The 16,077-nt window shown below is 49.7% G+C and overlaps 1 protein-coding gene across 2 annotated transcripts in view; it reads right to left on the bottom strand.

Moving 5' to 3' along the window:
* reln (reelin) overlaps positions 1 to 16,077 on the bottom strand; it is a 128,949-nt gene that overhangs the window by 53,195 nt on the left and 59,677 nt on the right. For both annotated transcript variants that reach the window (XM_036517514.1, XM_036517513.1), the window contains exon 4: positions 5,934 to 6,004. In XM_036517514.1, the coding sequence (XP_036373407.1) occupies positions 5,934 to 6,004 (71 nt within the window). The remainder of the gene's footprint in view (positions 1 to 5,933; positions 6,005 to 16,077) is intronic.

Raw genomic sequence — 16,077 nt, 5'->3', positions numbered from 1 at the left:
CTGGTTATGGAGATGCAGTTCTTTTGGAGTTTGGAGTTCACTAATCCTCCTCAGTCTTCCAAAAAAAAACCCTCAATTACTGTTCCTCTGTCAGCATATCCCTCATGTCTCTCTCTCTCTCTCTCCCTCTCTCTCCCTTTTTCCTTTCCTTCTCTCCTCCTCCCCTCCACCCTCCACCCTCTCTCTCCCTCTCTCTCCCAGTATTCAGAGAGTGCAGACTGTCTCACTCATCACAGTTTTGCTTAATCCCTCTCACTTTCTTAAATACTTCAATTACTGCTTCCTCTATTAAAGCCTGAGCTCCACTAATGCCTGTATCTCCCGGCCCAGGGCTTACTCTCACAGCTAAACAGCCACTTCCCTGGTAAAGCCCTCCCAAACTCAGAGAGGGGTGGTGTGTGTGTGTGAATGGGGAAGGGGGGGGGGGGGGGGGATTGGCTTTATAAAATAAATGAGGGCTAGATTTGGCAGACTCAGACATCTTCACACAAAGCATGTAGGGCACAAGTCATCTGAAATCTTCTCCCCTTCTTCTTCTTTTCCATCTGTGGCACTAATCTGCTCTTTCTCTCTCTCTCTGTCTCAGATTTCTCTGACTCTTCTCTGCTGCAGTTCTGTGGAACTGTTAGCCAGGGCCGATTGGGAAGCCTAATGATATCTTGGTTTCAGTCGCCGGTGCTACGTAAACTGAAGGTGAGATGGAAAAAAAAAAAAAAAAAAACACTCAGACAAAAAGGCCTTCCAAATACGGTAATTTGCATGTGTCTGCTGATTGCTGCGTTGATTCTGGCATGCACAGGCCATCCACAGCATATAAGCTAACCTTCAGCTGTCTATGTGTTTCTCCATCTCACTGTTTGTGTGTGTGTGCATGCTCCTATTTGTGCACGAGTGTGTGCATGCTTGCATGTGTGCGTGTGCGTTTGTGCATTTAGTCAAAGAGGACACTACTTCCAGGTCTCCAAAGTTTTCGAAGGACTGATAAATTGTCAGGGCACAGATTCAGGAACACCTTGGGCCGGCCAGCCAATCAGAGCGGCGGGTGAGCTCGGTTGTGCCTCTCCCTCGGCATCAATCACAGCAGGTGCCGGTGCCGGTGGTCTGAGCTGGCCTTACGAGTGATTAGCAGCCAGGGGAGTAAATCTACAAAGGATACACAGAAAGGGCCAAGGGAGGTTTCAAGGTTCCGGGGAAGATGAAGAATGGACGATTGTCACGGGGAGCAGGGAGCCCGTCGGTCCCCTTCTCATCTCTCCCCCGGGGACCGTAGCTCACATGAGTTATATGTGAATTTAATAATCCATCCCAGGGACTGCCGAGTCTACAGCGACCATAAAGGGCCTGATTTATCGCGCCGGTGGAAATGAAAGGGTCTGGCGGCGCGCTCAGGAGAGGACCGTTTGGGGCGTCCTGTCAGGGGAGCGGCTGTGATGTACTGCCAGCCTCGCCCCCCGCCCCCCCCTCGCCACGGTTCCTGTCTCCAGAGAAACCGCAGTGCTCCTGTCCGTGCCCCGTTCCCCGCACCTCTCCCCTCTTTCCGCTCCCCGATGCGATGTGGCGGCTCAGCACTTTCCTCGTGGGTGCAGTGGAAGGAAAAAAAAAAAAAAAAAACCCAAAATCCTTCTCGTTTGTCACTTAATCCTGTAATCGCTAAACCCCGTGAGCGCATAAACAGCCGAAAAAGAAAAGAAAAAGCAGGCAAGCGTTTTGCTGCTGGAACGGTAATGGGGCTACACTGAGTCCTGATCAAAGCCTAATTGGGCAGAGAACAGGAAGGAAAGCGCGCCGCTCCAGCAGACAGTCTGAAACAAATAAGAGTGACGTTCGAGGCCCGCTTTTTCCTCCCCAAGGACGAGAGAGCCTGTGTTTTTCATACCGGAGCTTTATCCCACACTCACTTCAACGCCAACTTCAGCCAGGCTCCGCCCTGCTGAATCACAGCCTTTGCGCTTTAGCTTAGACCAGCACCTGGTTGCCAGGCCAAGCCGATCAATGGCACCATTTGAGAGGCCCCGAGACGCAGCGAGTGGAAACACCAACACTGAGACTCCCTGCGGTTCCCTTAAGGCTGGGAATTCAGCCATCCCTGCCTCTCTCTCATCTCCCTTTCGCCCGCTCCTCACTCGCTCACCCTCCACTCCACTCGTCCGTTTCTGCTCTTTCTGTCAGCGTTTGTATCGCTCCTGAACAATTTGTTCCTTTTTTTTTTTGAAAAAATCCATGTAAATCAATTCACAAATCTGTACTACTCAGCTCTTCTGTTCTGACTCACTCAGACGCTGAGCCACAAACACACATTATTATTAAATATGTTGGAATATTACAATCAGATGCAGACTAGCGGCACACAGAGTGCACATATTTACACTGAACTACGAGGCACAGATAGCAAGCTGGAGCATTTTTTTGTGCATTTGTGAGCAGATACAACTATGTCTGAGAGTTCTCTCTGCCTAATTTAGCTCAAATCTGACTGAATGCTTTACGAAACTCTTTTATGAATTCTGTAAGGCACCTGAAGGTAAGAATCACAATGACTCAGGATTCCTAGAATGGTTACAGCTGAAAAACAAATGAAGCTCTGCAAGCTGTTTACTCTGAATTACTCGAAACTTTAATCTAAAGTTGCTGCAGGAGCAAAATAGATTACTATCTGGATTTGTTTTGGGGCTAATCCAGTACATTTTAGGGTAATTTTCTGTGCTTGTCTGAATATTTCCAGTAGTTTTTCATGGAGAAGAATCCCTGATAATTTCCCCCTTCAGGAAAAATGATCACCCATTCCATTGGTTCTTTGTGATGTATGTACTAGCATGAATCGATTTTCTGAGCAAATCAGACTTGAAAGCCTTATGTGTTATGTCACTGCGTTGTGTCATTTTGCTGAAGTGTCCTCTGTCAGGAGCTGAGAGCATTATGGAAGCACTCAGCTCCTGACAGAGAAGTTCAGTGATGGTTCAGCATCCTCCTCTCCACTCCACTCCCCCACCCCTCCCCTCCTCCTCTCCCCTCATCCCTCTCTCTCTTTCTCTCTCCCTCTCCACATTCAAATCCTCTCTGAAGACAGCGCCGCTCCTGCCGGTTCCTGCCCTAATCTTCTCATTTGTTCTGCTGTAATTCTGCCTCCTTCTGATCACCGCTGATTCCCCGACTCAGAAACGCCGCCCTCCTTCCTCTTTTACACCCCTTCTTTTACGGATCACAACCCCGCTCAGATACTTCTCATTTCCATAGCGCCTTAAAAAAAATTAAAAAAAAAAAAGCCTTGGTTAAAAAGGCTCCAACTTTGAAGTGCCTTGAGCCTCTATATCCCCCCCCTCGCCGAGAGGAATTTTAATGCAATATTTGGGGCAAAATTTTTCTGTCTGCCGCTGGGCTTCTGTGCCAGTATTGAAGAGCATTACTGATGCCGCTGCCTACTGCCAAAGGGCTGTGCTCCAGGCCTTATCTTACCAGTCCTGGCAGGAGCCAAACCACAGTGCCGATTCTTAACCTTAATCCTCAATTGTAATATCTGACCCCATTACCGCGCTGACAGTAATTCACTGTAGGTTACAATGGAGGTACATCATATTTCACCGATGGCGGGAACGTGGGCGGGGGATATGGCATGGGGTTTTCCCTCTCCGTCCCCCCGTCCCCGCTCAAACGCAAACAGATCAATCCCTAAATCCTAAATGCGACACCGCGCTGGCAGGTCGTCCGACATAATGGACTTTTTCCTACACAGAGGCGGTCAATTAAACCACATTTTGTGTTCGGCGTCCCGGCCGCTCCCGGTAGAGTGATGGATGTGCCCCTCTTTCTCTCCCCCTTAAGGCTGGCGACAGCACTCCGCAGGACTGATGGCATTTTAATTCCCACCTAACGGGGTGGGGGGGTAATCAGCGCGTTCCCATGGCATCGTGAGTGATGGGGAGTCGGGAAACAGCGTCCCAACACCGCGCGTCAAGGCAACACTGCTCTCGCGGACGCTGGAGGCACCTGCGCTAACCCATTAGCACGCCGCCGGTTATTAGTTGCGTTCCCATAAATATCTGAATCAAAACGGGCTGTCTGATTGGTATTCATGTTTAACCCTGTGAAGCTTCAGGTTGAAAGCAAGGCGTGAAGGATTTTTTTTTTTTTTCTCTCTTCCGCCCCATAAATCTGGCACCAGCTGCTGACGTCTCATGAATTAAACAGTAAGGGCTTAACTATCTCCAGGAAAAAAAAAAAAAAAACAGACTTGGCAAAACCACCTCTGACTAAATATTTGTCAGCCAATTTGCCAGCTTTGCAGGGTTCCGTCATCCCTTTCATATAATTTCCCTGCTGGATGTGGAGGCATCCGTGTCTGTAGCTAACAATCAGGCCTGACACAGGGACAGGGGGCTGGGACACCGGCGAGGAAGCATCCGGATACAGTCAATACCTGCTATTCCTGAGCTTCAGCGGTAACTTCTGTCAGCGAGCCACAGTATCACCCTACCAATTCTTCTCCCTCCCTCCCTCTCTCACTCCTTCCCACCCTCCCTCACCCCTCCGAACCCTCTTCATTTCCCAGCTCTAGGTTTTAATCGGTGACAGAAACAGCAAGCTGAGCGCCCTCTCTAAGTGACAAGTTACACTACAAATGACACCTGATAAACACAATCAGGGCGACGCCGAACACTTCTTCCCTCACAAATCAGCCCCCGCTGGTGCTACACCTCACACGCAACACAGATCAAAGTAACCCCTTCTCTCCCTCCCTCCCTCTTTCTCTCCACCTTTTACTCCCTCTCTTTCCCCCTCCCTTACTCTTTCTCTCCCTTCCACTCTCCTTCTCTCTGTCTCTCTCTCTCTCTCCACCTCTTACTCCCCCTCTCTTTCTCTCTCCCTCCCTCTCTCTTTCCCTCTCCCCTCCTCCCTCCCTCTCTCTCTCTCTCTCTCTCTCTCCCCCACTGGCCCGGGGCTCATCCCTGTCTGATTTGTAATTTAAATTTCCTGACAGTGTTCTGCCATGAAAAAGATGACATATTATTGGTCGTCCAGGAATTAGGCAGTAACGAGGTCGGCCGCCCCGCTCTCATCTCCCTCTCTGTACATTTTTTATGGTGTTTGATCTTCCCCGGCACTGCCGCCGCGCTGCCGATTTATGACCTTCAACTTTCTCATTAACATCCTCCCTCCATCCCTCCAGCGAGCTCTCATTACTGACACCAGCAATTTACTGCCACGCAGGCCCCTGTGCTTTCTTCCTCTCTCTCTCTCTCTCTCTCTCTCTCTCTCTCTCTCTCTCTCTCTCTCTCTCCCCCTCTCTCTCTCTCTCCCCCCATCTCTCTCGCTCTCTCCCTCCATCTCGTCACCTCCTCCGTCCTCCTGTCTCGTTCCGGGAACATCTCGCTGGGTGAGCGAGCCCCGGCGCTTGCCAACTTAACGTCCGGGGTTGCCAGAGGAGGCGGCTCCTGGCACAGAGAGACCGAACGGGGCGGCGCCGTTAAGCGTCCGTCGGCAAGGTGACCTGAAGCAGGCCGGGCTTATCGTTTCGGGCCTCCCCTTCTTCCTCCATTGAGAGTCTACCCCCCTTCCCCCTTTCCCAAAGACCCTACACCCTCCTCCTCCTTTCCTCTCTCCTGAAGGGCCTGGAAATGCCAAAGGCAACAGGTGTGTGTTTTTCTATGCAGGTATCCTCTTTCTCCAAGTATCATCTTTCCAGTATGGCTGGTTATTTCTCTGCAGCTTGATCAACAGCCCACTTTAATCCATCAAGCAGGCAAAACAGGGTCTTTTCAGGTCTGGCCAAAACGCCGGCCAAGACATTGGAGCAGGAGGAGAAGAGAGAGGGAGATCACACCCTGTTCGTCAACCCCACCACCCCCCCCCCACCCCTTTCCTCCCGCTATGGGTGGAGCCGCCATCCCTCCCTTTCCCTGTGGGGTGAAGCTGAAGCTGATGCTGAAGCTCCTCACCTCCCTGCTCACACAGCTGTTGGGCCAGAGCATCCTTGAAGATGATCTGTCCTCGATGGGTGGCTGTGGCCCTGTGGGGGAAAGAGAGAGAGAGAGAGAGAGGGAACGGGAAGGACAGAGAGAGAGGGGAGAGGGAGAAAATGACAGAGGGAGAGGGAGATGAAGGGAGGGAGAGAATGGGGGAGAGAGAGAAAGAGAGATAGATGGAGAGGGAGAGGGGGAGACAGAGAGAGAGAGAGAGAGAGAGAGAGAGAGATCATCATTGACTCATGCCAAGCACACAGAGAGAGCAGAATCATAACAAGCTCATTCCCATAAATGAAGATGAATGCAGCACAGATGGTTTAATTTACTGGAAAATGAAAGTGTGCGCCTTCACATATCTGACTTAAACAGTGGTCTGCCTTCCTGCTGCTGCCATCGACGAAGGACAGAAGGAAACGGGGGAGGTAGGAGAAGGGGGGGGGGGGGGGGGGGGAGCGAGGTTTTGGCCTGTGAGCGAGGTCATCCAGCCAAGAGCGGAGAAATGCTCAAATCTCTTTAGCCTGGCGGAGATAAGACTTTGTGTGGATTGGCCCCAGGTCCGCTTAAATCCTCTGAACGGAGGTGAAAACGTTATCCCGGCACAGCTCGCAGCTCGAGAGCCCCCACAAGACGAGCGGAGGAGATCAGCGCCACGAGTCTAAGGGCGCTTTAGCTGTTAACACTTTGCCTAAAATGCACTCTGGTCTCGGGGGCCCGCAGTCCTCAAGTTTTAGTCACTTTCTTTGTACCTCAAGAGCAGGGGATAAGTGTTCAATTTAGCCAGTGCAGCAGTGGCTAAGTTCAGCCATTAGGTCCCAATGTGGACTGCAAAAGCCTCACTCTCGTCTCACAGGCCATTTCCCTGGCGACAAGGGTAAGAGGTGCCTCCGCAAACCCTCTCCCAACCGCACTGGGCCCGTGGCAGGTGCTGCTCATCACCACGTCCGGAATGACGCGGGGTCGGGACCCGCCGGCCGTTGCAATTCTCATCCCGCTCATTGCACCGCGACTCGAACACGCTGTGCTTTGTGGCTGCGGTCCCCCGCCGAAAATCAGGCCACATCTGCATTTCAGATGAACGCTTTTTTTTTTTTTTTTAAAAGAAAAAGAGTCGCAGGGAACGGCAATACCCACCTGCACACATCACCTGCAGACATTGTGAAAGTGCCTCTAAAAATACGCCTCTTTGCATATTGGCAGGGGGCTGAAACTAATTGGAAACTCTCCTCAACAGCCACTCGTATCACCTTCTCACTCATACTAATAGCAGCCTGGCGCTCGAGTGGTGTGTGTATGCGCGTGTGTGTGTGTGTGTGTGTGTGTGTGTGTGTGTGTGTGTGTGTGTGTTAATCAGAGTCCTGCTCTGTAAATGCTAGAATGACAGACAGAGACAGAGAGAGAGAGAGAGAGAGAGAGAGAGAGAGAGAGAGAGGCTTTGTGATTTAGATAAAACAGTGTAAATTCTTTCAGTTCAAACAATTTGAAAGGCAGTGTATATCAGTTATTGAGACCTGAAGTAGGTGACAACGGGTTTTGGGTTTCCCATGGAAGGTCACTGCTGATGTGCAGTTGATCAAGATACCTAACCTGAATGGGTCCTGTAAATATGGACCTGAATCAAAGATCATTAGAGAATCACCAGTGTCTCCCTCTCTCTCTCAAAAACAGCGCATTAGTTCACATCCACCATCACACCACTCTTTAAAACACAGGGTTTACAGGGTCACAGTCCTGCCCTGCTCTCTCAGATGGTGTCCTCGGTTATGGCGATGCCCCACTCTCTCAAACACAGCGTCCTGTGTCACAGCCCCGCCCGACTCTTACAGGACAGGACGGGACCCTCGGGACCCAGGGCATTAGAGTGAGGAGGCAGTGTGGACTCGGGGGGGGTCTGTGATGTGCAGCACATAAACCCGCAGGATATCAGAGAGCTTCAGTCCGGCAGCTGTGGCACGCTGGACTGCGGGACTGAAACCCGTTCCAGGGCGGCGCTGGAGGGCACGCGCTGCCGGACAGCGCGGGATTACCATGCGATTTACCCTGTCAAACACAGCTGCAGCAGCGGTGCGCTGGCCCCGGTCGCAACACTCACCGAGAGCCGGGGCAAAAACAACACGCACACAACTGAAACAATTAGACAGGATGGTGCGCTGGATGTTTAGAACGCTATTGTGACCTCATTCAAGGTCTTAGCGATAGCGGGCCACTGTGCCAATCCGCGTGCTTGCCAGTCAAGGGGCAGCGGTCCCAAAGCACGCCTCCACCCACACACACACACACACACACACACACACACACACACACACAAGTGCCAGGGTGTACATACCCTGCCAGCTATCCAGCAGCACCCCACAGTCACCTCTGAGCATCTGGGCCCGGACATTAAAAACCTGGCGCTGATGGCGGGACTAAATGAAAATAAAAGGCCGGCGGCTGCAGTGTAAATATAATCTGGTGGATAAAGACCACTTCGCACCATGTGGACCAGCGGCCGTCTGGCCAGGGAGCGAGAGAGAGGGAGAGAGGGAGTGAGAGAGAGAGAAAGAGGGAGAGAGAGGCAGTGAGAGAGAGAGAGAGGGAAAGAGAAAGAGGGAGAGAGAGGGAAAGAGAGAAAGAGGGAGAGAGAGGGAAAGAGAGAAAGAGGGAGAGAGAGAGTGAGAGAAAGGGAGAGCGACAGTAAGAGGGAGAAGGAAAGACTTTTTCATGTTTGCCGTTTAAAAGCTGTCAGGAGGAAACTAAATAAACAACAAAACAAAAAAATAGAGGAAAATGAAAGCAGCAGCAATGGAGAAAAGCATAAAAAGCCCAAAAAGAGCTCTGTTCCGACTGCTCCGATTGGTCAGGGGTGGAAACACCCCATCCCCACTCTCAGTAATTCACTCCTGGAGGAATGTCCGTAGGCTTTAGCGGTTGTGTCATCTGAGCCTAACACCTGCATAGGGCTGGAACTTCAAGTCCCAGCAAAGCGGATTCTGGACAGCGGGCTCATGTAAAAGAAAGAAGGCTCTCATTAAAACCCGTGCGGAGATCAGTAGATGCCTGATTACCTCAGAGGCCAGCCATGCAGAGAACAAAGAGAGGGTTTACAGCTCACGTTTAAAGATTGAGAAACAGGGAAAAAAAAATTTAGACGACATCCCTCCGCCGACCACCGAGCGCGTGGCGATTTGTCCACATGAAAGCGAATGTGTCCTCGCCGTGATGGAGGAACAATTCGCTTTGTACCGCCGTAGTCTGGTTGAAAATGAAACACTTGCAACTCATCACAGCGGAGCAGAGCAGCACGAGCCATCTGGTGTCGCATGTGTTTCCATTAAAATTGCATTACATCACAGCAGTGTCTACCGAAACGGTCAAAAGTGTCCAAAACATTTAGCTGCAAATGAAACCAAAAAACTATTTAAAATGGAGCTCCAAAGCTATATTGCAAATAACAGTGCACATGCTACTGTTTTTCAATGCTGTAAATTGTACTGCAAGGTGCAAAATGAAATAAATCATTCCCCTATTAGGGTCAAACAAATAACCATATAAATTGCCCTGTAATAGGCTATTTCCTGATCAGGGCATGTTATTGCCCTGCTAACTGTCGTGTGCTGTGAATAAATGACTTCTCAGCATCTGCGTTGCCAACAATAACAGCCTCCACAGTCTGCCTTTTAGCATCGTAACTACATCAGATTAAGAGCCAGTCAAAAAAAAAAAAAAAAAGAAAAGAGTTTTGCATTTGATGTCTGGTTCAGCATCGACGTTTTAATTTGGCCCATGATCCATTCCAAACACGATCCGCAGTTTCGCGTTACTGTACCTTCTTCCCGCTATTTGCATATCCCCAGGGATTACTGCCTGCTCTAAACCGGTGCGGTCACCGGATCGAGAAGTGCCTCTCCAGGCCCGTCCCCAGCGCCGCGCTCGTTAAGTACGGAATGTTCAAACATCGCTTCCGCCGCGAAGCTCAAACAACGGACGGCAACTCAGACGGCGTGCAGCGCATACCAAAACGCCTTAACGCTCTGCTTAACCGTCACCGGGACCGCCGCACTCCCAACACAACACCGTCACAGACACTGAGCGAAGTCCGACACAGTGGCAGCTGCAATTACTCATAGCAGCTTATGACTGACAAGCGTCAGAGAACAGAACTAAGAACATAGAACTTCAGCTAGGACTAAGAATATAGAACTAGAACCAAGAACTACAACTAGAACTAAGAACATAGAATACAGAACAGAGTCCAACCCATATCCAAAATGCTGAAACTAACCTTATGACACTTGTGTAATTTAGCATCCATTGTTACGGATGCTTATGAATGGTTATGACAGGCGCAGTGAAGAGCCTATACGGGATGCATAAAGGCTCGGAGACGCACTGTCATATCCCCACTGAGCGTTGAATCTTTCAGCGGATGCCGTCCCGTGGTCGCGTCCCCTAAACGGGACAAAAGAGTCGGAGGCCTTCGCATTCCACGGGCTGTCAGGATCACTTGCTGTCAAAGTAAAGAAAGAGAAAACCAGCTGACGGTGGACAGAGTTCCCACCCGATCCGTCAAACTCGCGAAAACGCTCTTTCCCACGCGACGCGGGAGGCAGCGCTCGCGGCAGACGGGGGTGAAGAGGGGCCGCGTCAACGCAGCCGCCGTCCTTCACCGGGACCGGCTGCGGGAGTCGCCGTGACGCCAGGCCGGCTTGTCAGGGGAACCCACTTTGAGGTGGAAAAGTATGGAGGAAAGTATAAGGTGCAAAGGAGGATAGTAAGGTGCTAGGGTCACACAGTGGTAAAAGAGAGAGAGATGGAACTTGAGAGGCAACAAGACGGGGGAACTGGAGGGAAACTGCCTTTCTCCCCTCAACGAAGGCACTGAGTTTCCAGTAAATATTCAGCTGTAGGAATGTATAATATGATAAATATAGGGATGGCTATGACTCAAATAAATAATGCACTGACTTAACTGCGTGAAATCAAACGTGTCATCTTCAATCAAGAGACCTCGACGAACGGCGCAAAATATGCCTCCGTGTTCAATTTAAGGAGCCTCCGTGCTCTTTATTTTCCAAGAGGTTCCTCCTTCACTTTCATTTGGCTCGTTCTGGGTTAGACAGGCCTTGACGCGAGAGCTCCCGCCAGAGAGACGGGGGAAGCGGGCAAACTCGCACAACAGTGACGAACGGCGCGGGGGGGCGGAGTCGGGGAGAGGTGAGTGGCTTCAGACAGCACGTCCCAGAGGGGCAGTAACTCCCCGCAACCCCCTCCCACAGCCACCGCAAAAACCACGGGGCTTTTATCAGTGTCAAGGCATTTAAACATTCATCTGGCCTCATGAATAATGAAAACAGCCGTCATTAATTAGTAAGCGGCTCATGTGTGTGGCGGCCCTAAGAGCAGGGGGGGGTGGGGGGGAAAAACAGTCATAATTACATTCATATTTCAGAACTGGTTAAAGACTAATTTGGGTTTGGTATTTATGAATAAAACATGGTGCGTAATGAACAGCGGGAGGGCATGTAGGAACAAGGCACTTAAATATTTACTAAACAGAGTCTCAGGCAGCGTGTTTTCTAACAAGATAGCACGGCCTCTCTTCCACAGGAGAGGGGTGCACTGGAGGGAGGGTCCAACCCCACGCGCATACGTGTACGGCTCCCACACACACCCCCACACACACACACACGCGCACACACATGCAAAATTAATCAATCATTCAGCAAACTTTTTACACAGTGAAGCCGATTTTACAGTCAGTTTGTCAAAAAGCATATTACAGTGCGTACTGGGCATGGAGAATACAGAGAATTCAAAACAGATAAATGGCATATTACTTTCACATACACACACAAATATCCATATTATATATGCCATAATACCAAAGCCCCTCAATCTCATTATCAATATATGGATATGGAACTATAAGACATGTATGCAATTACAGCACGGCAGTATACGCTCATTCAAGGTCACTGCTGTTCTACTGTTCACTCTTGAGCATTTCAGACAAACTCAAATCCACTTTATTCCAGTGCAGACGCAGTAGATACATTCATAGCGAGAGCAAGCAGATCAGTCACAGGAGAGAAAGAGAGGCAGAGCGAGAGAGAGAGACATCGTGAAACATTAAAATGGGGGGGGGGTTAAAGGTCATTGGGGATGCAATCTGGACAAAGAGCCAGGACAACTGTGTGTGTCGGGACCCAGAGTCGGGTGCCACTGCGATGTTTGTGTCTGCCCTAGCTGCCACTCGCCAGTGAGGTCATCATCGCCGTGCTTGTGATTGCCAGATCTAAATGTTAATTTGACTTTCTTTGGGGAAAAAGCAATTAAGCCCGCAGAACTGCCCTGTTTTTCTCCCCTTACTCTTGAGCTGCGATCATTCATCTTGTGACAATGAGTGTCATCCTCCCCCTGCTCATTAATCTAGGAGTCAGGCCTGAGAGCTCGGGTTGAGGGGGGAGAGAGGGAGCCAGGGAGATAGCTGTGCAGATCTGCTGAAGTGGGGGTGTGGTTGGTGTGTGTGTGTGTGTGTGTGTGTGGGGGGGGGGGGGGGTCATTGATTTGACTGACACTGTCAGTCACTCTCAGTCAACTGAATATGGTGTGTAAAACACACACACACACATCCATGCATGCATAACACACACACACTTGTGTGTACAAACACACACAGGCACACAGAAACATATACACACACACATTCACATGCACAAAAACACAAACACACCTGCACAAAAACACACAGGCAGAGAGAAACACACACACATCCTCTCTCTCTCTCTCTCTCACACATACACACACACACACACACACACACACACACACACACACACTCTCAGTACACAGCACACACAGACAGCCTGTCATTCTGTCCTGGCTCCCAGCAGCATACGGAGTGGGTAATTATCACGGACGGCTCACTCGTTTGATTACATGTTTCTGTCCACGATGAACATCCCCACTGGTGAGAGCGTGACAGCTCCCCACTACACCCCCCGCCCCCCCGCAATCCCATCATCCCCGGCTGACTGAGGCTCCCCCGCGGCCTCCGCAAACACAAACTCACACAGGCGCACACAAACACGCATCCACGCACACACACACACACACAAACACGCACAAACTCACAGACACATGCACACAAACATATATGCATGAACACAGCACACGCTCACACACACACACACACACACACAAAAAGAGGCTCTAAGCATGCACGCACACACACACACACGCACAAAAAGAGGCTCTAAGCATGCACGCACACACACACACACACGCACCTACACATACTCATGCACACACGGTCAGGTACTTATGCACAAACACACACACATATACGGAGGTATGCAAAGGCATAAATGTAAACACAACCACAAACACACACCGTCTCACAAGACACACACACTTTCATGTGTGAGATGGGAGTCGCTCTGCATAAGAGAGTCTGCTAAATGCTAGTAATGTAATGTAATGTAATGTAATGTAATGTAACACCTCCCTTACATATACCACTGGGTGGGGCCTACCTGCACAGGGCTGTGTCCTCTCCTCCCTCCACCTCACATGGGCAAAAACCTCTCCTCTGCCTTAGATCCCAATTAAAAACTCATTTTCCACGCACAGCTCACTCGGCCCTGTTGGTAATCATGATTAATATGTTGAATTACGACAGGGACTATCGCCAGTTAGCAGCCTTCATTTTGAGAACGCGGACCTACCCTTTAAAATAACATCGTCTAATTGGCTGATTTATTTCCCCGGGTTAAGCAGCAGCTGCGACCGCAGCAGCGTGGAAAGGAACTTGCGAAGTTTGTTCATATTCGTTCCTTCTCTTTCGGTGCAGCAAAACGCCTGTTTTACAATAATTTCTCTGACATAGGAACTGTTGAACAATGCTCATTAGCGCAGGTGGCTGATTTGAATGGCTTTAGCGAAAGGCAATTACATCACACCTCTATTCACAATTAATTGAAAACGCGGCGAGCTCCGTGGCGCAATATCAAACAATACGTGCAAATTGAAGGCGTGCGTAGATGAGGGATTTGGGGCTTGTTAGCAAATTACCTGGTTGTTAGCGCGGGGTCAGAGAGAGCCTCCCTCAAGATGTGATGTGAAAATGAAATGACCTCAAACTACAATTAACCGCTTAATTAAGAACACAAGGCTTCAAATCCGGGCGGCACGATTAAAAACGAATTGATTTAAGGACTAAAAGGACTGTTACCTCATTTCAAATACATATTGAATTTTTCTTACTTTAATTTGCTGGTTAAATTCTGTTCTGTTCTTTTCCACATTGTTAACCTATAAGACAATACAATGGGTGAATGCAGAGGGCGGCGATGACAGCTGTCACTCAAAGGCGGAGCGCAATACAAGAGATCTGCGGACACGACCGTCGGAGCGGACCGCGAATGCATGAATAGCCTGCTATTTGTCAATCATTGTGACAGAGCATTATGGGTGTAGGCAAAGCAGAGGTAGAGGCACACAAAGAAACGCAGACGTACGCAGCCAGGTTCTACTATAAAGAAACTCTGTAATTATCGGCTAAAACTCACGCAGGGCTCGCACCAACAACCTCACAACAATGTTAACGCAACGTCTCTCCTTCCAGGCTTACACATGTGAGACTCGTCCCCGTCTCAGTCTCCGAGAGACCTCGCTACGATGTAAGGCAAACGCCCGTGATTGAGCTGTTGTGTACATACCGCTGTCACTCCGGCGCGTAATTGCATATCTCAGCCCCGTATGCGGTAATCAAGCAGGCAGTTGGGTTATTCCCCTCATGATTTCTCCCACGTCTCGAAGCTTTGAACTTGTGTCTGTAACACAATCATTTAACTCCATGACGTGTCTGTGCTGCTAATTACTCGATTGTTTAATCATATAACTCATTGTTTTGCAATGCGTACGTAAGCGTAAGATGAACCACACTGTGAATGTATGCGTTTTACCTTATTTATTTTCATTTCTGACCTTTATGAACAGCAGGGATTGATTGAATGACTACAATAAAGTTGTTTTTGGGAACTATCTGACATTGTTATCTCTGCAATCACAATAGTGCATTGTGGGTAAACTGAGAGACTGCAGTGTATTTGCTAAGTAGCTGCTCTTACCCAGGATGACTTACACAGCTAACATTTTACATTTACTACTATTTGAACAGCTGCAAATGCCCTTCTCAAGGGTACGGTAATGTTCTTCCTGCAACTCACAACCCTCTGGTACCCAGCCCAGATCTCAACCCACTTCTCCATGGCTGTGTATGACAATGTCTAATGGACACATGCAGATGAGGCAGGCCAATGTTTAAAATGGTCTCAGAGAGGTTCTCTGCTCTCTTTGATAAGGTGAAGATTCACGGCGAGTGTCAGTTCAGATCCCTTTATAGAGGCAGACTGACAGTGAAATCTGTGTGTGGGGGGGTCAATCTTATTGTCTTTGGAGCCCGATAGCAACATCCTAATCGCATTAAAGCCGACAGGGCAGGTATAAATCATAACATGAAACACAGGAGGGTCTTTACACAAAAGGAAGACAGCCAGAATTTCAGGGAAACGGCCATAAAAAGGGCTGTCAAAAAGAAGAAACCACAAAAATATAGCTTTCTGTGAGGGGCGGGTGGTAGGAAGTGTATTGTGTGGTCACTGCAGTGTGTGTGTGGTGGGGGTTCGGGGTCTCGACGGGCGAATAAACAAACGCTAAGGTGTCTGGGAGGTGTGGAATCGGCCCTGGTGGAGCCGTCGTTTCCAGGCCGATGACGAGAGCTGGAACAGAATGAAAGGGCGCTGTGCGCACTGGGTAAGCCGGGGCTGCTGGGATATGGATCGGGGGGGGGGGGGCTGTGTGAGCCCCTTCCCGCTTTGCACCTCTTTTATGGTGTCATATCGAACACCTCCAGCCGGGGCATCTAATGGCGCTTCAATCATCAGCGGGACATCGATCAGCTCAAACGACGGCAAGGATGTAAATTCAATTTCATAAGCTCTCCAGTGCATCTGCCATATATGGGGTCAAGGGTTACCGTGCCACAGTGACCCCTGACCTCTCTGAGTGATGGGGAGGCTCAGAGATGAATGACACCGACCCCAATCACGCAGCACCGTAAACTACTTGGCTCTAC

The sequence above is a fragment of the Megalops cyprinoides genome, chromosome 23, assembly GCF_013368585.1.
Source record: "Megalops cyprinoides isolate fMegCyp1 chromosome 23, fMegCyp1.pri, whole genome shotgun sequence".
Lineage (NCBI taxonomy): Eukaryota > Metazoa > Chordata > Actinopteri > Elopiformes > Megalopidae > Megalops > Megalops cyprinoides.
Note: the sequence above shows the minus strand (reverse complement) of the source record. Positions and strands in the feature narration are given on the sequence as shown.